Genomic DNA, 22,314 nt, shown 5'->3' with positions numbered 1-22,314 from the left:
ACTTTCCAGATGGCATTTCCCCCTCCCAGCGTGCGCACACACAGACTCCCACCACAAATAATAAAACCAAAGCCCTCAAAACAGCCCTGACAAAGGGGATACTGTTTGAAAAAACATCGGGGTCCTTTTTAAAGTGCCATGAAGGGAAAATGGAATCAATGGGCAAAGATGAGTGGCAGCAATACACAGCAATCACAATGCACAATAAAAGTAGCTTTTCTCCTTACGAAGGATCATTGGCTGTACCTGCACCCCACCTTTGAGCAGCATGGTGTCCATCTAAAACCCCACAGATTATTATTATCAGAGTTATTAAGGACAGAATAAAGGACACGTTGTGTGTCCCCCCTCCATGCCGAAATAACCAGGGGCAATGCCCTCTTTCCTGCGAAGAATTTGACAATCACAGTTGTCTTGCCACATAAAACCAGTCTCAGGATTACAGGTTCTGTTTTAACCTCTCTCTTCAGCCTAAGACTTTACACAGTCATAGCTGACAGCTCAGATACAGTCCATGATGGCTTTAATGATTTTGATTAGGGGTAGAAAAATGGTTTTTTTATAGCATCGTTCTTTATAGATACAGAAGGCACACACTGAAGTGGTAACTTGGATTTACAGCTTTACATTTGAGACTATTAAATGTCCTACAAAACGCCATGTGAAGTTTTGTTTGTTTGTTTTGTTTTTAAGAGACGTTAAAATTACCCATGGAAGCACTGTGTTCAAATAAAACAGTTTGTTCCTACCATTCTACATTTTTCTCCCCACACAGATACCGTAAAGCAGCAATCAGCCTTTGAAACACATTAAAAGGACTCGATGCTCACAGCAAGTAACTGAGCATCAACTCCCAGTGCAACGCTTCAGCTGAAAAACAGCGAGATCACTGGTTTCAGGAACAGCAGGAACGGGAGTGGGAGGAGTGCTCTCCTAATATTCATCATTAAGGAAACTAATTCCTAGGAAATCAGCTCGGGCTTTATGGAGAGTTTTGAAAAGGAACCGCAAATGTTCCTTTGTTTGGAAAGGAACCACAAGAATGTCCAGCATATATCACATACAGGGAAACATGAAATAAGCACAGTTCATTTAAGCTGTATCCAAGCAGCAGTCAAGACGGAACTTATTCACAGCCTACAGACACATGGGGAAAGAGGCGTCCGAGAGCAGATGGTTCTTTACTCCAGCAGAGAGAAAGGCCATAAAGAGATCTCATGTGCGGAACTCGAAGCTAAAGGAGGTCTGACTGCAAATAAAGCTGTCAATTATTAACAGTAAGCATAAGTAATCACCAAAATGTCTGCCTCTAAATCAAAACTGATGTTTTTCAGACACTGCTGCCCAAGTAGAAGCTACAGGCTTGATTCAGAGCGACTTACTGAGATTTTGGACCTTAGGCATACAAAAGTTCCTGTCCTTTAAAACTGCAGATGCTGACAAGGACCGACTACCAACCATCCACAGAAAATAACTCAAGACTATCACCACCAAATGGCTTCCTCCTCATTTCTTAAATAAACACACAAAAATAAAAAACCCACACATGAAAAAAGTTGTGTTGGAATGTACTTGCAAAACTTATCAGCACGGCTTTGACAGCATATTTTCAAAACACAAGGACATTTCTTTGTTTGGTTCCATTTTCTTTAAAGCCAGGGCAGAGAAGGTTCCATTTTCATTGTTCACATCTCATTGATTCAGTATTTCAAGAAAAAATCAGAAGCAGGACATACATGTGTATATATATAAATAGAATATATAAACTATTACAGATAATATTTAATAATATAACCTACATAATAAATGTATTATTCACATATATATACACATATACATAGAAAATGTACAAAGACCACACTGAGCTTCAAGCCCACAGGTGCCTCTATGAAGAGACACAGGATGCTGATTACTACTTGTGAATTCCATACACAAGCAAGCATTTTCCTGTACAAAGCACTGCCAGAGATGAGGGCTGGATTTACCATGAAAGCGCTATTTGCACTGGAGAAGTGGGAGATAAATACAATGGGGTTTGGGGGTTTGTTTGGTTTAGGTTTCTTTTTTTTTTTTTTTTTTTTCTTTGTTTCTCTTTCAAACCATGTACGGAGTTAGGAGTTAAGTTTAAAAAAAATTAAGTTTTAAAAGCAAATTACAGGAAAACATAACCTCAGCAGTAAAAAACCCTCTAACAATACAGGTTATATTCTGGGGCGAGCCGCAGTTTTGGCACAGCTGAGCGTAAAATAGAAACATACCATTTCTGCAATCACTCTGTCAAACTTTTAGCCAAGGCAAGCCTCTTCAAATCCAAGAGGAACTTCAAAGCATTCCTGAGCAGGAAAGCACCAACGGGAAGGCAGGTGGGGGCCAAGACTAGTCTCAAAAGTAGAGCCCTGGGGGAATGGGGAAAGGAGCACACCCAGCCACCTGGCCACAGTTTGAGGAGGGAACTCATACTAATAACTAGTCAGCTGTCTACTGTCTTAGGCCTGCCAGGCTCACAAAGTGAAATACACACACAAAACCCAAACACACACACTTCAAGCCATCCCTATCATGCTTGAGCTGACCACAGAGGATGAAGGGCTCCAGGCGGGTGCTGCAGCCTCTGCCTCCGTGTCCCAGCTGCACGCCAGTCCTTCAGTATTACTCGTACTCAGTTCTTGCCTAGGGATCCCACACATCCAAAACAAGGGGCAGCTGCTACCTGGGAGGTTTTGTGCCTACACCTGTCAAGGTGAAGTGTGTGAGGGCGGGGAATGACCCTACGCTCACATTTCAAGTCACACAGGAGGCTAACAAGAGGCCCTCCTGAAATTCAGGCCTTGATCCTGACTGTCTCACCCACAGCCCTCCTTGCCAGAAAGGCTGCTGAGACCGGAAAACTGAAGACAGATATGCAGCAACTGTAATAGAAAATAAAGCTTTTTTTTTTCCCTAACCACTTACAACTGTCAGAAGAGAGCCTGTGCCCCAAAAGGCCCTGATGCGCACCAAGAGCTGTCCCTTAGCCATCAGCCCCATTCTCAGCCTCCCCCCTCAGCTTCTTCATTTCATTCCAAGAAGTGTTTTTCCACTTCACAACTACCCACCATGTTTCTCCACAGCTACTCTGCAGCTGTTCCCAAAAACCCAGCACTCACAACTAGGCAGCAGAAAGCTGCTCTGAGAGAGCATGAACTTTTTCATGTTACAGCCTGAAACCCTCCCCAGGCCAGATGCCTTACTCATCAGCAAGGAGGTTAGGTCTATAAATGTCTCAAGTATCTTTAGTCTTAAAATTTTATGCAAATCTGACTGTAAGAATAGATTCTTGGGGGGGGGAGAACCTAAACAACTAAATGCCAGAAGTCTTATATACATCTGCTTTAAAATAGTTACTCTTGCCCATGGTTTCATAGGCTGGAAATTTAGGGACTGATGCCTTCAGAGTCCCCACATGAGTAATAGTCTACAAGTATGCAGAAGAGTTCTTCTGCACAAAGCTGTGGAAACACCCTCAAAATACAGTGAAGCCAGAAGAATGAGTAACTGGGAAAACCAAGTGTTGGGACCTCGATCTCATGTGTGCTTAAATGTGTTTTCACCTTGAGGTCAACAGGACTCCTCAAAAAAAGTTACCCTCAGGCTGCAAAGATAAGACGAGGAGCAATTGGTGCATGCTGGAGCGTAGGAGGTTCCACGAGAACATGTGGAAAATCTTCTTCCACCGTGAGGGTGACAGAACACTGGAAGGGGCTGTCCAGAGAGGTTGTGGAGTCTCCTTCTCTAGAGACATTCAAAACCCACCTGGACATGTTCCTGTGTGACTTAATCAAGGTGATCCTGCTCTGTCAGGGGGTTGGACTAGATGATCTTTTGAGGTCCCTTCTAACCCCCACCATTCTGTGACTCTTACAAGACTGCCAGGCTTTATACTTCTAGTGTTTAAAAAAAAAAAAGTTACGTAGGATTTGCAATTTCATAAATAGGCCCATTTAGTGGTTGTAGAAATTGCAGTAATGGTCAGGTAGTGGACAATGAGAACGGCTCCCAGCAGAAGTTACCTGGTCCCTGTAACAGTCAGTAAGAAGATGCTTACAGAGCTATTGCCATAATTCACACCATTGTAACAGCCAAAAGGGAGTGTTAAATAATATTTTCACTAAGGTTGTTGGGACATGGCTCAGGGGGAAAAAGCAGAAATAAGACACTGTGTGGCTTACAGTTGTTTTGAAGATAATTCACCAAACAAGATGGACCTGATTCTCAGCCTCCCCATACCCTGGGGCTCTGGGACCCTGATGCTGCCATGAGCACTTGGGAATACCTGGATGAGAAACGCTGCTGACAATGGGTGCCGCTGAACAAGACAGATATGCTCCCAAAATCCAATTCCCTCCTCCAACAGGCAAGCATGGACTGAAGGACGAGGACAGAAAGGCAGGTAGCAGAGCAACACCACACAGGGCCTGGTGGGTGGCATCACAGCACCCCAGATCCAGGGGCTGCGGCGTCTCCAGGCCCATACAGCTGGCAGGACCCTGGCCCAGCACAGGGCACGTCTCTCAGCCCCTGCCACTCAACAAAACCATTCCTGGTTACATAATGGAGCATACAGACTACCCCATCTGCACTCTGCACCTCCTGCTCCCAACATCTGTCCCCTTGCTACACCAAGCCGCCTAGCATTCACCCAAGATATCAGAAGCACCATGTACCTATGCCATCCAGCAACAGAGATGCTTTCAATCTTCAGTGCCAGATCCTGCAGTACTGCCACCCACAAAATTTCCCCTCTCCCTCTCTTGTGGACTCCAGGACTGAAAAATCAAGTGATGCCTTTAGATAGCTATCAGATAGTCATATTAACTGTAATACTGTGATTTCCTCAAGTATTTCTCTGACCTTGACTGTTTTGAAGTCAATAGGTATTGAAAGGTCATGAGTGTGATTCCAGGGTTAAGATTAAATAAAATACCAAACACCAAGAAGAACTCCTCCTCCTCCTCCTCCTCTCTTATGAAACACACTGCAGAGTGAACAGAAGATGAAATGCTTTCCATTCATTTTCTATTTTTAAACCCACTTGTTAATGTTTCTTGGCTTTTTAAAACATCATTTGACTAGAACTCTATTAATTACCCGGTGGTTTCAGCAGCATTAATTTCTTTAGGATTTTTCCCCAAAGGAAACTCCCTTCACTTTTAACCTAGTTTGAATCTTCTCCTTATTAACTTCCAGAGAAGCTTGCTTTCCGAAGTTTCTTTCACTTGTTTCTCCTGCCAGAATAAGTCCCTTTCTCCTGTATGTATTAATTTAAAGATACATTAAAAAAGTGGGAAGGCTTCTTTATAGATGATGTTTCCAGATCATCTCCAAAAAACTCTGTCTCACCTTGAGCTTTGGAGCCCTCAACATGAGAAGGACATGGACCTATTGAAGCATGTCCAGAGGAAGGCCACAAAAATGATCAAAGGGTTGGAGCACCTGTCCTATGAAGGTAGGCTAAGGAAGTTGGACTCAGGTGAACAGATTTTCTCTAGAAGAGCAAACAAAATCCACCCCACAGTGGATGTTCTACAGTACCCAAACTTCATGGTGGTCCTCACTTGACTCATTTGGGTTTACCAGTCTCCAACCACAGATTCAGATACATGGAAACAAGTGTATTTCTGGCCTTTCTCCCATTTCTTTTTGATAGACACTTTAATTCTAATTCAAAATGTTTACAGTACAAAGTTAGTTACTTCTGCTGAGCACAATTCCTCTATGGACAAGTTCCTTTATTCACAACCCTGCAGACTACAACCAAACAAATCTCTTGTGTGATTTCATTACGGGTATTTCAACACAGAGCATTCACACATAACCTTTGTACATCATCACCCCACAGGGAACACTTCATTACTGCATCATCATGGAACACAAACACGGGCTCAGTACACCAACATCACTGAATTGCACACACATCAGTTCTACCTTCATTAAAGTTGTCATCGGTCGAGATGTGGGTCAAGGGAGACTGGGGTCGAGAGTCCCCACAGAGGGAGTAGCTGTGTTCTGCCTGGATGAGGGGCGCTGGGGATGCTGGAGACAGTTCCACCTCCATGATTTCATTCTTCTCAGACAAGAAGGGATCATTCAAGAGCTGGCCTAGGACATCTGGGGAAAACTCATCCAGGAACTCTGTGAAGTGCTGTAGAGATAAAGGTGGAAAAAGTTTATCTCCTTGCCTGTCTGTCATGCCAACAACAGGAGAGCATTGATCAGAACAATTACAATCACTGGGTATCTGTGCCAGTCAGCAGCAGGATCCACCAGCCCTGCCTAACAACTTCCTCCTCCAATCACCACTTCAAGCTGAAGAGCTACAGCTAGAACAAAAGTCCTCTCAGAGGCATACATTACAACAGAAGAGTCTGTGATTAACTTGCAACAAAACCAGAGAATAAAAACATGGCAGGCATGTCATGGGGCAGCCTCCTCTCCCCCCAAAAAAGGACTCACTACAGCACACCACCAAAAGTGGCAAAGCACATTTCACCAAGGCAGCATGAAAGATCCTGCAAGATTTGTCACCAAAACACACTATGTGTGGAACAGAATATATTGGGTTAATGTTCACTGAAGCAGAGAAAAAGGAAACACACTCCAACACCGCTCCAACACCACGTGTGAGTATTTTAGTTGTGCAGAACATACAGCGCGTTCTAGGGAAATGGGCCCATGCACGTCCCCAGCCAAGCAATTAACACATTTGCTGTAAAACGTGTTTCCTGGGTGATTTATGTATCTATTTCAGAAGTTGCATTCCACCTAGGACTAGAGCCCATATCCAGCTTCTAGGCCTCACAGCTAGAGCTCCTGACAGCCAGTACTAATTACCACTTATCTATTACACTGAATTCATTATGCTGACAGCACATGTATGTAGCAGGATAACTTTCTGTTTGTTTCTTATTCAACATGAGCTCAACCCAAATCTCCTGATTTGCTTCCTTGAGACTCCAATGCAGCCCCCATCAATAGCCAAAAATTCTGCAGCTCTTCTTGGTTTTGTTTCCAACGTCAGAAAACATCATCTTTGACAGACCAAGAAACCGCACTGCAAGAAACCACTCCTGCTCATCTCATTCACACACAGAGTTCTATTTTGTGCAAAAATATTTGTACAATGAATTCTAATGAGCTTTTCCAAACAATCAGGCGTTATCTATCATCTTATATAGGAGTCTTTGTCGACTGGGGCATGATCCTACAAAAGTCTAAGTCTGTTTGATTTGCTCTATTTTTGCATGCAGTATTGATCTTGGCTCTTCGGCTTGCTCTCTCCTGCACAAACAAACACTGAAATCCAAGATTCAGCTTCCTGTTGGCTAAATTAAGAATTAAACAAGTCGATACTGTATAAATCCATGAGGGAAGCAGTGTGCTCACATCCCCATGCGTGCACATTTCACAGCTCCAGCAGCACCTGTGGCCTTGAAGCCTGGTGCTGGAAAACACTGAGCACAGCCTGCTCTCATAGAGTCCCCTGGAAGTTCGAGCACCTCTTCCAAGATGCTCACTAATACTCACTGTGCCTTCTTTCAAAATTCATAAGGCTTCAGTCAATTCTGACTGACACAGAGGAAAAGAAAATATTTACTAAATATAAGGCAATAAACTGAGGACAGCGGTTGCTATGCTGGAATAGCAATCTAGCTGAAGGAAAGTCTTTACAAATTGCAAAAGAGATTTGTAGCCTAATATTTACTTGCCATAAATGATAACACTACTAAACAAACTCTCACATGCCTCAGCAAGAGGGTCATGACCACCTTAAAAAGCCTTGTTTATTTTCATTTTGATACCCAAGGACTCGCTAGCACTTCACATACAGGGCTGTCTCCCAACATCTGTGAGGATAAAAGTCTAAAGTACAATCCCCCACAACAGAAAGAAGAAAGAAAAAGGATGCTCAAGGCTAGTTTAATACCTAGGTGCATCAATAAATGTTCTGAGTAAAAGCAGGTAGGTAGCCACTAAAGTGTAAACAGGAAATGCCTCCCAACCACGACAGAACTCAAGCATGAAGCTATAAAAAGCAGTACTTTCTTAGGGATAATTTTTACCTCATCAGTCTACACACTTCATTTGGGCTAATGAAGAGTGTCAATTATACTTATCTGCATATTTTCCTAAAGCTGGATAGGACATTTCCCTCTTTCTAATTCTAATTATTCTGACTGATGACTAGCAGATGCTTAAATAGAGCTGCTACAATATTTGTACTCTGGGTCCTACACACAGCTATTTTATCATTGGCACCATCCAATTTGAGGATGAAAATATCGTACCTATTGTATTTAGATGTTCTCTTTAGCAGACTCAAACAAAGGCAAAATGACCACAGGCTACTCAGCAATTTTTGACAAATTCACAAATAAAGATTTCTATTAGCTTTCTGCAAACTACTGCCTTGACAGGGGAGAAAGTCATATCAAATGTTATTTTACTTCTTCCATCTGATTAAAGTTAGGCATGTTAGATGATTCATTCGTTCATTCCTTCATTCCTGAATGGGGAATTTTCCTAAAACTGCTTCAGGAAAAACAAAGAAGGAAACAAATATTCAACTTCCCAAAACCAAAGAGAAAGAGAACCTCGGAGTGGGGAAGGATGTTCAAAATGTTCATCAACTCTTGTGCTTTCCCCTTTCCCCATGCAGCTGCAAAGCAGGAAGCTATGAGGAACAAAATCATTTGCATTTACAGTAGCCTTGTAGCAAATAAATTATTACTTTTTAAATTTATTCTCTAGTCTAATTAGAATTTTTAATCTTATTTGTAACGGTCTGTGATATAACTTCTAATACCGATCAATAGAGAAGCCTCATACAAGTGCCACAGGCCAGACTGTGCAGCTACTGAACTCAGGGAACAGGCAACTTTGAGTGAGAAGTCCAGATACATAATTTAAAATAAAAAAACCAAACCACCAAACAACCCACCTGATTCACAGAAATCTTTCATGTTATACAACATGAACAGTGAACACTTAAAGCTAGTTCCCCTTTTTTCCTTTAAGAAAATAATTGAAAGTGGATCTGTTTGCCTAGGGAATTAAAGGAAAATCTGAACAGCAGATACAGCAAAAACACTTGGGAACAGTTAGTTAGCCCTCCAGCTCCTCAAAACATCCACCTACACTTGAACTGTTCCCCTCTGCCTTTTCAAAGCATGTCCTCCCCTCTTCAGCATTTCTCCTCCTCCTCTCCTTGCTCTCTTCTCTGCTTCCACACACACCTCAGTGGTCACCAGCAGCTTCCAGAGCTAGAAAGCCACAGAATAACCCTCAATTCTGATACAGTGGCAACCACTAAGCAACTACAGGCAATTTAGGGAGGAAACTGAGAATTTTATGCTTACAATTTGAATATGTATTTGCTTGAAAAATAAAGAAATTCTTTGTGGCTTTCAGCTTGGCATCTTTCACGCAGAGTTCACCTTTAAAAAAAGCCAACAAAAAGACAAAAGAGCACTCGGACTGAAAATGTGCCTTTTTTCCTTCCTTCATAGAATCACAGAATAATATCCTGAGTAGGAAGGGACCCATAAGGATCATCGAGCCCAACCCACGGCTCCACACAGGGCCAGCCAAGTCAGAGCATGTCACTGAGCGCATCGTCCAGATGCTTCTTGAATTCAGTCAAGCTCAGTGCTGTGACCACTACCCTGGGGAGCCTGTTCCAGTGCCCAGCCACTCCCTCAGTAAAGAACCTCTTCCAACATACCCAGCCTAAACTTCCCCTCATACCGTTCCCTCGGGTTCTATCACTGGTCACCAAAGAGAGGAGATCGGTGCCTGCCCCTTCACTCCCCCTTGTCAGGAATCCATAGACTGTGAGGAGGTCTCCCCTCAGTCTCCATTTCTCCAGGCTGAACAAACCAAGGGACTTCAGCCTCTCCTCATAAGACTTCCCCTCCAGAACCTTCACTGTCCTCCCTGCCCTCCTGTGGACACTCTCCAGTATTTTTGTGTCCCTTTTTTTTGTTTGTTTTTAATACCTCTGTAGCCACCTCCATTCCCAGCTTCTCACTATCCTCACATCCCACTGGCAGCCACAGCACTAATTGCCCAAGTGTTGTTATAAGGATTCTGCTTGAATTATTATAATATTCTCTCTACAAGGCAGAGATGCCTTGAACTGGTATTTTAACCTTTGTAAAAAGTCATGGATTTAGGACAGATATAACCTTATCTTCCATTTTCCCCTTCCCTAGAACACTGAAAAGACAGAGGTAAAGTAAATTTCAGTCCCACAGAATTTCACCACCCACCTGGTTGGACATATGCTCACATGTCTAACCTGGGTGCTTTTGGGGAACACAATGCACCTACAGACATCAGCCTACGGTAAGTAAACAGAGGAGAGCTCTTATATCCGGGCGCACGGCGGGTTTTGGATCGCTCTTCGAAAGTAGTATTTGGCTGCAGACCAGCTGGGCTGCGGGCAGCAGCTCTCCACAGCATCTGCCTGTTCCTGCCAGACAAAGGCCCTTTTCTCCAGTTCTGCCTAAGGGATGGGGTGGGTTTTTTCCCTCTCTTGTCTGATGAAACGAGCATCTCTGGAGTTGAACAGAGACTCGGGATTTGCTAAGTGTGTGGCAGGGCTGACTTCTCCGCCAGACGACATGAAGCCAGATGAGAACAGCACTAGCAGCAGTTGTCTAGAGACGCCACATTATCATGACTAAAAATGGAACCGTCGTGTTCAGAAAACTGGTTTTCTAAGAACTCACTAAAAAAGGAGCAAAGTCAAGAGCTTCAAATGACACTTTATAGCTATATTTAAATTATTAAACAAGTGACAGGCTTTGCTGAGCCTGGAAAACGCACTGCGTCAGCTGCAAGTCCCACACACCGCCTGTAGCAGCACAACCCACCCTTCCCAGCAGAGCCACCCCAGAGAGGAGCTGCAGCAGCAGCAGAGCTGGCCCTGACAGCCTAAAGGCAACGTGCCCAGGTGAGAACAACGAGCGAATTCAAAAAATATTCTACTCCTGGGAGTTAATGGTTCCCTCCTAGCTCACCCCAAGGTCTCCCCATCCTGGTGGGATCAATCCCTTCCCTTCCATAAAAGGAACTGCCTGTGTGGGAGCATCTCATCTACCCAGCAGGCACTCATCATGAAAATGAAGCCCAACATCGGAAGGTACAAAATTGCCTGGTATTTCTCTCTTACAAGGCAGCAGCAATAATGGCAGGGGGTAGACAGCAAGAACTGCACCCTTACTTCCATATCAAAGAAATCAGGGCACATCTAATGTACAAGACAGTGCTCCTAGAGGGTGAGAGAAAGTAGAGACCATAAAGCAGCCCCCATCCATGGCAAAAGTAAGCGTTCACCACAGGCATTGATTTGCCCTCTCCTTCCCCCCACAATTTCCTTTCATATTAAGATAACTAGGAGAAAAGGCAATAATTTCTTCAGCAGCTCTTCTGTGGTTTGCATAAACAAAGGTGTGTAGGACATGAAGTAACACAAAAGATAGCAGCAGCATTTCTAGTTAATAGCATCAAGAAGTCTGTGGCTGTGTGGAGATACGAGTTCCTCTCCAAGGAACCAAGCACAGATTTCACAGATACCTGGCAGCTTTTACGTGGTAGCTGAGGAGGTCTGTGTAGGAGTCATAGCTGCTAATAAAAGGCACAAGCTCTGGGCCGTCCCAGTGAGGTGCCAGTTGTGCAAGATGGCGCACACGTGCTGTTCGGGCCTTCACGGATTCAGCTCGAGACTTGACTGCGTGGCACGAGCTGTAAAAAGCCATGGCACATCTCCCTGTCAGCTCTGCCTGGGCTGGCAAGTGCGGCATCTGCCTTTAAGGGCTGGGAGCAGAGACTGGTCATTTTCAGCTAATGAAGAACCATGCCTAGAGATGCTGCTTGCGGAGGACTGCACACAATCCTACCAATGATGACAGCAGAGAAGACTGTGACTTTCTGCATGCCCAACCCCAAAAGCACTGGTTAAAAAGCTTCCTCAACACAGGTGTTTTCTTCCCAGACATGTGGCTGGAGCTGCTTTTGTCCTTCTGTTGCAAGTTCATCGGTCACACCTCCAGTCCATTTCTAAGACAGTTATTCTCAGTACTCACTGGCACTTGGGCATCAGTTAATTTTCACACAGATTCAAACAGAAATTCAGCAGATTTTCAGATATATCACTCTTCTCAACTTTGTCCTTTTCTAGAAATCGTCTAAGCTGCATCAGGGAAGCTGGCCACCACTCACTTTTCCCTCCAAACTCAGCCATGGCTTGTATCACACCATACTCATCCCTGTCAGCTTTGAGAAGAGCTACTGATGGAGCCTGCGTAGCCTCACCTCCAGGATTCACTCATATATGCCCTGCAGGGAACAAAAGAGCTCCTCTACTGGCATATGGTGCGTTGATACATCACTGTTATGGGGCACAGATCCAAGCTCCTGCTTCGCTGCTCTTACAAGGATGAAAAAGGAAGGACAGCCTGGCAGAAATACAGTATTTTTCCATATGATTGATTCCAAAGATGGGGGCTGAAGGAGAGACAAGACCAACCCCACATTCACCAACAAGCCCACAGGGAGAAAGACTGGAAGAGCACAATATACAGTTTGATATACCAGCGTGGTTACCTTTGGTATGCATTAATTGGGGGCGGTGGGGGAGGATGGATTAACTATATTTAGCAGTGAATATTTAAAAGAATTAACACAACCACACCTGAAGTGTCTGAAATCTGATTTCCAATGCAGAGAAACCCTTGGACAGACCACAGGACTCAGTATGCAACAGCAGGCACATTTAACTGCTTGCTCTTAAACCGGACACACATCCTCCTCCTCAGCCTGATGAAAGACTGGAATGGCTTGGAAGAGCTTTCTGGAAAAAAGTTTTAGATAGCAGAGAACAGAGAGACTGGGGACTGTAAACAGTCCCTAAGTCACACCTAAAACACACTGATTACACAGCAGAGAGATTTACACCACCCTGGTTTAGGTACCTCCCAAGGGCAAACAGAGGGAACCTCACATTTGTGTTTATCTTCTACAGTGTAAAAATCAAAACAAAGGCACAGAGAAATAGTTGCTCAATTAGTTTACTCCACTGTAAAATTCTTTACTGTCTAGTCATTAACTAGACAGAAATTATGTCACTTGCGGGAGGATATGAAGAGTAACATGAAATTGGTATTTGAAAACAACAAAGAGATCCATCATAACAGCAGATACGATTCTTTGGAGTCTCACACCAGCAATTACTCATTTTAAGCATTCAAAAAATAATTTGGACAGATTAAAAAAAAATCCATTAAGTGAACATTCAAGTTGTGTCATCAGCCAAACAAATGCCAGGAAATTCAGAGCTAATAGATTTACATGGTAATTAAATCTGCACATCTTCCCAACTTGCTCAGGTTACACAGTTGGAAATGCTGAAGTTCACGCTGAGCAAATTTCATAATCCACCCCATTACACACAGATGCATGCACACACTTCCACTGCAAACACTCAAGTACTTCCAACCCTCAACCCCTAAGGAGATTCTTTTTTTACTTAATTGGGGAGATTTTTTCAACAACCATGTTTACTTTTTTGCCTTTCCTAATTCCAAAGTAGTCTTTCCCTTTCCTTAGCCATGCCCCCTCAAAAAACCCCCAAAATTAATAACTAGGACTAAATATGTGTTGCAAGAAGAAAGAAAATTGGGGGGGGGGAACCAAACCAATGTGCAGTTGAGGCAAGGGTGGGAAACAACTCTGAGAAACCGCCCTGAAGTTCAGTGTCTCTTAAGCTCACTGACTGCAAGCAGAGAAGAGGATGATGTTGCTCATTCCTAGCCCAAGCCTCTTGGGAGTCACAGAAAATAGGAAAATCCTTGTCACATTCCCCTGTCATTCCCCTAGTGCTTAGCTCTTGGTTTTAGAGTAACTCTTCAACGGCTTGGGTGCGTGTTTTGCTCTTTCCCATCCGCTCCCCAAAGTCAGAGAGTGAATCACGGGGGGCAGAGCACCAGAGCGGTGAGTCAGCAAGCTGGAAGCCCTTCAGCAAGGCTCCCTCCATCTGGGTCCCTGGCTGAGACCTCAAAATACTTCATTAATTCTGTGTTGCAAGCAAGCATCTGGATTATGCTCTCAGGTCAGATGTATTCATTCTTTTACTTCTTTTTTTGCCTCTTACACCAGGCTCACTGGTATGCACTTCATTTGTCTCCTAAGTCAGCTCTTGGGCTGCCAGCTTTAGCAGCAGCCAAACCACAGAAAACTGAAACTCCCCATCACTTCTCCCCATGCCTTTCTCTTCACCCAGTAAGCAGCAGGGTCACAATTCTTCACCACCAGTGATTGCTGAGGCTGCAAGACAAGCCTGACTGACAGGTCTGCCTTTCACCAGCCTCAGAACAACTAGGAGTTAGGGGCAGGCCTCTCCCCACCACCTCCAGCTAGCGTGACTCACTCCAGACGGAGAGAGTAGCTCAGCTTGCAAAACTCAAGTCACTGGTGTGTCTGATGATTGTTGGCATCCAGGCAAGATACTTAAAAAGACCAGTTATGTTATTAAAAGCTATCCAGAGACAAAAGGAACAGATGCAGTTCTTCAGGTTCTCTTTTCCCAGCTGTGCTCCAGGCACACACCGCCAGTCATAAATATCTGTTGCAAGATAGTACTAATTTGCTGGGTTACGCCCCAGGTACACCCACAGGCTCTTGGGCAGGAACCTGATTTCCAACACGTTTTATACCTAACTAGTACCTTCAAGGAAACTACCCAAAAAATAAGTAGTGAAAGAAAGTTTTCAGGCAAGTCAAAACCTTTGTGTACATATGTTATGATTCGTCCCTGGGCATTTATGGGCTTTGTTTGCCGCCCAAGAGCTCAGCAGCTGGGGTAGCACATTTTGTTGTTGCACAGCTGGTTTAACTTATTGCCACTTTGGAAAGAAAACAGTTACTTGGGTTTCTTCTTCAATGCATGCAGATAGATCTTAACATTATTACAGCAGCATTTCACAACATTTGGGTTCACTGCACTCGGTTTCATTTGTCATCTTCCCTCACCATGGAAATGGGAAGGGAGGAAAGCAAAGAAAGTTGATCTGTCGTCATGTAACAGCACCCCTTGTCAAAAAGCACTGGTAAGTCCTTTATGAAGGGCACAGCCAGCATGATTCCTGTATTTTAAACAAAATCCAGTAGTCCTACACCCATTTTAGGGATCATAGAATCTCTCAGGTTGATGAATGTTTACAGAATGTTTACAGAATCACATGACCTACAAGGATCATCAAAAGTCCAACTTCCAGATGACTTTTGCGCATGTAAGAAGACGGAGGAAAGAATAACCAGGGAGAGAAAGTAGAAGTCAAAGGGACTGTCCAGCTGGCTTACACAGAGACATCTCCTTACAGATGACTAGCACCGTGCAGTTCAGGGACGGTCCCATACAACAGAGATGCTGTAACCAGTCCCTCAGGCCAACAGCATTTCACTCACCTGCTCAAGGGCTCATCACACTTTCTGCATGTTAAGCAACACTTGGAGCTGCCAGCCTCTGCCCACGGGCACAAGCTCCCAGAAATGTAACTATCCCAGCGTGCTGCTGTACTGAGATGCTGTAAGGAGAGCCCAGCTAAGTCGTCATTTCTTATTCCCATTAATGCAGGCGGCCAACACAGATGCTCTCCAGCTCAGCTGTTCTGTGTTTAACACATTCACCACAGCCCCCTCCCTAAGGGCCAAGCCAGTATCTCCTGAAGGAGGATCTTAAATTAGCCTGAGCAGTGTAGGTAGGAGAGAACAACTTCTGCTCCATCAGCAGCGTGCACTGCACACCCTGGCTTGTCACTCCTGACTGACAGGACACCTGACATTTGAAACAAAAATTGCTATTTTCTTCTTCACTAATGCTACTTTAATAGCTGCAAAGTTTAAATGGCAGGGTTCCAGCTCACAGGAGCGATCGTTCCTTCTTTTTCCTAACGCTGGCTGCAAACCTACTTGCCACATATCAAAATTCAGCCCTTTAATTAAAGCTGTCTGGTCATTGTAAAATAAGTAGGGGTTTACTATGGATATTGGCAGCTTGAGAAGAAACTGGGAATTTTATTTCACTTAAGAGTTAGTAAATTTTTATAGATTTATTTTTAGCACGGGGGGAAGGTTCTGGTGGGGTTTTTGTTTAAGAGTAAAAGCATGGAAGGGCTTGAAAAGAAAGGACACAAACTTAAGATCCCAACTGTTTATTTAAGCCCTCTTAATTTTTGAGGAGTCAGGTACCAAAATGCAGATGCCCTGAGCTGATGACAGAAAGCATGAGTTAGCTTTCATAACTGCTGCCTGATATTCTCAGACATAACAGTTAAAATCACAGACCCATGTAAAGTTTGAAAAAGAAGAAACACACGACACGTGTAAACCCTTTCCTGAACTGGAGAGACAAGTGCTTGAGCACAAGGGAAGAAGGAAAAAAACATAGAGTGGTTTTGCAAAACAAACGTGAAGAAATCAATAGGTCATATCACCTTACCCAGGGGATGAACTCTCCTGCCTGATTCAGAGCTCAAGGATCAGCAGCCTTTGGCTAGCAATGACCTCAGCTGCCACGGGTTTTAGACCCTGCCCGGCAGAAACTGCTGCCCCCTCTATCAGACAAGTATCTATTATCAGGGCAGAAAGAGAAACAACGCTGGCAGGACTTTGTGTTCAGTTCTGCTGTTGCTGAGTGTTACACATTAAGTACCACACACTAAAAAAGTCAGTTTGATGTCAAATCTTGTCTTGAAGTATCCACCCAGCATGTGATCTCACCAGACACCAGAACAAATGACTACATTAAAGGATCCCTTTCCAGTAAGCAAGTCCTACACTTTGGGGGTTTGATCTAATATACCTCTCATCCCTCCCATAAAGTTGCACTGAGCCCAAACACCGTGGATACATATGAGCTGATACTTTGCCAACAGCAGGTATAATCAAAGCCATCCTGTCCCAAACTGTCCAAACATTTCCAGCTCACAACTTTACAGTGCCCTTCATGTCAAACCAGTCACTGCCCCAGGAAGTTAAGGAAAAGCAGAGCAGTAGTATTTGTTGATGACAACAGCAAGGAAGACTCTCTCTAACTTTGTACCTGAAGCCGTGATACTAGAGATGCTTTGGATCAGCCAAGCCTTGCACAAACTACCCCACAGCAAAGCACCTTGAGCTTTAAAGCCACCTCCAATGGTCCCCCATATCATGAGATGGATACTTCAAGATGCCCACACTGCACTTGTACAACCTTAACTCTGCAGAAATTCACACAGGAACCCAAAGAAAGCATTTTGGCATCTTCTTTAGTATGGATGAGTGCTTCCATCAGCACTGGTGCTTTGGCACCCTCCCTTTGAGGAAAGATGCATTTCATTTATGTCACCACAGGAGTGGGGGGGGGTCACCTGTGTTTTACTCATGTCAAAGGCAGACCGGTTTGTTCTGAAGCTCTACTGAAAGCTGTAGAGAGAAAGGAAGCAAGGAGACAGGATGTGAACAACATCAAATATACACTCAAAAGTATGCGTAGCATTCGTCTAGACAAATTATTTTAAGGCATCCCATACTTGACGGTCAGTATTCCAATTTCCTATGACAAATCTTTTGTCACAGTGCCAGAAAACATTACTTCAGCCAACTTTATTTAAAAAAATAAAAAATAAATAGCAGTGGTACTGGATTAACATTTAGTACCCAAAATAGCATTAGATGGAAACATCTGTATCCTAACACAAGGTCAGAAAAAGAAAACAAAGCTGTGTGTTTAGTTCTCCTTCATGCTTCTTTCCAGAGATACAGGGACTAGTGAACAGCTTTCTTAGTGTATACTGGCTCTCTCATTAGTTCTTGTAACATATGGAAGACTAGAGACCTGGACCACCTCCAACAGGCATTTCAGCTTCTTTGGCTAGCCCTCCTGTACTCAAAGTATCCCCCTCCTCCATCTGTATCTTCCATTTCCAGACAGGTGAAAGATGTACCTAAGCTGCTCATCATGTTGCAAAAGCTGAAGAAGATCAGGGAAACTGGGAAGAAAGACACAAGCTAGAGGTGGAGACCCTGGTGGAGCAGCAGAGCCAGAAGAGCAAGGTAAAGCATCAAGAAGGGTTAAAGCATCAAGAAAAGGAGAAAAAGTTACAGTGCTTGGAAAGGAATAAAATAAACATAACAGATAAGCAGCATATTAAAGTCCTACAAGAACTTCCTCCATCCTCAGTCATGTGTTTTTGCCAAGTATCACTGACCTTTGTACCCTGTCATTTAAAACCACCCATCCTAAAGTGGTCATTCTTGTGACAAGAGGGTTGTGGACAGGCAGGATCGACGGGCCAATGTCAACTGCATGCTGTTCTGCAAGGCTTGGTGCCGGGCCCTGCACTTGGGTCACAACAACGCCATGCAACTCTACAGGCATGGGGAAGAGTGGCTGGAAAGCTGCCCAGCGGAAAAGGACCTGCAGCTGATCGATAAGTGGCTGAATTTGAGCTGGCAGGGTGTCCAGGTACCCAAGCCCAACAGCATCCTGGCTGGTATCAGAAACAGTGTGGCCTGCACAACTGGGCAAGTGATTGTCCCCCTGTACTCCGCACTAGCGAAGCCACACCTTGAGTTCTGTGTTTAGTTTTGAGCCCCTCACTACAAGACAGACATTGAGGTGCTGGAGCAAGTCCAAAGAAGGGCAAAGGACAAAGATGGTGCATGATCTAGAGCACAAGTTTTATGAGGAGCAGATGACGGAATTAGGGTTGTTTAGTCTGGAGAAGAGGAGGCTGAGGGGACACGTTACTGCTCTCTCTACCTACCTGAAAGGAGGTTGTAGCCAGGTTGGTGTTGGTCTCTTCTCCCAAATAACAAGCAATAGGACAAGAGGAAATGGCCTCAAGTTGTGCTAGGGAGGTTTGGATTGGATATTAGGAAAAATTTCTTCACCAAAAGCGCTGTCAAGCACTGGAACAGGCTGCCCACAGAAGTGGCTGAGTCACCATCCCTGGAGATATTCAGAAGATGTGTATATGAGGCATTTAGGGACATGGTTGAGTGGTGAACTTGGCAGTGTTAGGTTAAAGGTTCAACTTGATGATCTGAAAGGTCTTTTCCAACCTAATTGATTCTATGATACTATGACAGGTATGGACTTATCCTCATTTATTCTTCCACATCAAAAAGACAGGTTCAAGGGGGAAAGGAGCCTCATTATGGGCCGCACTAGATTCTGATGTCCCCAAGTCAGCAAGACAGGTATGCTGCTGTAGGAGTGGTGCCAGCACATCACTGGGCAGTACAGCTCTACCCTTCTCCTGCAACAAACATTTCCTCCAGCCCAGTGCTCTGCAGTCCTAAAGAGATGGTGAAGCCCTTCAAGCTGCCCCCATAAAACAGTGGATCAAGAGAACCTGAGAGATCTTTAACCAAGAAACCATCACCGTTGATTGCAAATCCTTTATAAGCATTTTAGCACATACCTAAAAACCAACCAGAAAACCTCTGCCATATCAGCACAGCAGATGAGGAGAAAGCCACACTGGACAAACAACCCTGCTTACCTTAGAAATGATAAAACTATTACATATTTGGGCTAATGGAAGAAACAAAAAATTAATGACAATTAACATAAATCAGAACCTAGAAAACTAGAAAGGGTTAATAAAAAATACATTTTGTGAGGAAAAAAAGATTGCTTCTGAGTTCATCAAGAACCTAAAAAAATGTTAATTATAGATCAGGCCATCACTTGGCTGCAATTATTGTGGGGGGGAGGGAGGAAGATCAAAATGTTTAATTGAATATTCCTGGGAGGGGGCGGTTCTGAATTACTGCTCTTTATATAAGAACAGATGATACAGTCATCCCACAGGATGGTAATGAAATTATTTTCATCCCAACAATAATGGAAGAGGATATAACACCAACAGCTACTCAAAGCAGGCCATCTTAATCAGCAGACCTAGAAAACCTCCCTCTGAAAAGTCTAAACAGAGCTTCTAAGGAGTTCTTGAAACTATTTTCAGTATGAGACAATATTGATGGACTGGAAAAAACAATATGAAAATATTTAAGTATAAACAAGGCAACCAAAGTAACAGCAAGTTAACCAACCTACTGTTCATTCCTGAATATGGGAAGAGATGGAGAAGGAAAGAGAGTAGTTAAGAGTCCAGGAATAAAATAGGGACAAATCTCATTATTCTGCAATAACTCATAAATCTAACTTCCCAAATATTACCTCTTTTTTTGTAATAATATTGCAAGCAAGCTTAATACACCTTTTCTTTCCTATGGCAACTGTCTTGGTGCTACACAAATCAAAGCCAGAATGATAGGAAATCAACAGGCCACATCCAGTGGGATAAATAAATAAAAGAGCTTCAGATGTGAGGCAGAACTGAGCAGATTGCATCTTGTTTTCAGTGGCTTACCACAGGGATCAGTGCTCAGTCCCAGACAAATATTTTATCAATGACCTGAGAGGAAAAGTCACCACCACTCAAGTTTGCAGATAATGCAGCATCAGCAATGAGTAAGAAAACATCAGGACACAAAACCAAAACACAGAGTACTTGGTAGGCTGCCATAAACAAGTGCCATGTTTTAAATAAAGGTGAAGGTTAAATGTACAACCCAGAGCTCAAGGGTTTGAGGACTTCAGAAGACAGAGGGGTGTGAAGCAGCAGTTCATTTTCTCCATGCTCAAGGTGGATGCAGCTGCTACTGGCCACAGCCAGGCTCCAATCCTGTACTGCCAAATGCCAGAAAAAAAAAAAAAATGTTGAACAACATCTGGAGAAACTTCCAGAGATTCACAAGAATGATGCAGAAATGGAAATCCCACCCCCAAAAAAAAAGCAAGTAACAAAAGAAGAAACCAATGTATTAGTTTGTCAAAGAGGAAATGCATGGAGACATGGAATGTCTTTAAGTACTGAAACAGGGAATAAGACTTAGAGAACAGCAGACCAGCTTGCAGCTAAGTTTACCAGCTGAAGTCAGATCTGTTCGTCATGGTTATGAAGGGACACAATATTTTAAAAAGGGAGAGCAATGAATCGTGAAGGAACACTGTGAATTCCTCAACCCAAGTCATTCTTAATTGAAGACTGGAGGTTTCCCTACAAAGATATGCAGGAATTCAAACAGGAAACAATCTGGAAAAGTTTTATGGCCCATGATTTAAATAAGGTTAGGCTAATTAATCATAATGGTTTCCTTTGGCCCTCTTGAAGAAAAACAAGGCTATTTACTAGAACAGTAGAATGTTCTGAAGAACCCGATACAAACCCAGACTTGGGAAACCTGCTGATGCTGCTCTGCATTCCAGATAACTCAGTATCTTCATCAGGAAGGCAGCTGGGGAACACAGTTCAAGAACTGAGGTTTAAGACCAAAGGTTGTTCATGTTAGACACAACCCACCTGCTCACAAACAAGCTCCAAACCCAGCACCTGATAAACTTCACATCCCAAAACACCAGCCCGTTCAAAGCTTTTTCCCTTCATTTCTGTTTGAGGCTAGGTTCTCAAGCCCTACTGCATGAGTGAGCCAGCTTTTCCACCTGTGCCCGAGCTGGGCTCACAAGGGCTGTGGACACCCCAGCACCAGCTAGGAAAGGGAGACCCTACCACTTGCCAGCACCCAAGATGCACCTCAGTAGATCGCTGGAAGAAGGTCGCAGTGGAAAAACTTGGCAGGCTTGCATTGGACTTCAGGGTTTCTCAACCAGAGATTGAAAACACAAACACGCAACAGCACCCACACATGCAAACTATTCCCTATCCTTTTGATATCAATCTGTTCCTCAGGAACAGAGGGGCAGCTGCAGCCATACCAAAGCACAAGCAAATGCCCGAGACAAACTGCAAGGTCTCACAAGCACACGGCATTGTGATCATTTTCAGTGTCCACATTTAACTTCCAAACTCCATTTGATATATGGCTGATTTCAGAGGTGATGGGAAATCCCCCCCAGCCCAGGCGAGGGGAAGTCTGGATGCATGTGGGAATGAAAAGAGAGTTTCCACATGGAGGGAATGACTTCGAAAGAAGCCATTTAGCAGTTGTTCATTTCTAAGCCTCTTTTACCACATTTCCTAGTTAGCAAAGCTGCACGTGTCTGGGTATCTCCTCTGTGGCCTACTGTCCTTTCCAAATGCCAAGTTTGCAGCAGCAGAGGGCTGCCCGTAGCAAAGATCTCAGGAGCAAGTTACTTTATTCTTGCTTTTAACCTGAGCAAGAGCACAAACACTTACATGTAATATGGAAGCCCATTCAAGCAGA

At 43.8% G+C, this 22,314-nt stretch overlaps 1 protein-coding gene across 2 annotated transcripts in view; it reads right to left on the bottom strand.

Annotated features, from left to right (window-relative positions):
- Positions 1 to 22,314, bottom strand: part of CREB3L2 (cAMP responsive element binding protein 3 like 2) — a 74,020-nt gene that overhangs the window by 23,952 nt on the left and 27,754 nt on the right. For both annotated transcript variants that reach the window (XM_084275003.1, XM_084275004.1), the window contains exon 2: positions 5,965 to 6,181. In XM_084275003.1, coding sequence (XP_084131129.1) covers positions 5,965 to 6,181 — 217 coding nt within the window. The remainder of the gene's footprint in view (positions 1 to 5,964; positions 6,182 to 22,314) is intronic.

Source organism: Gallinula chloropus (assembly GCF_964237585.1).
Source record: "Gallinula chloropus genome assembly, chromosome: 1".
NCBI classification, from domain to species: Eukaryota; Metazoa; Chordata; class Aves; order Gruiformes; family Rallidae; genus Gallinula; species Gallinula chloropus.
This window is presented reverse-complemented; position numbering and strand designations above follow the sequence as displayed.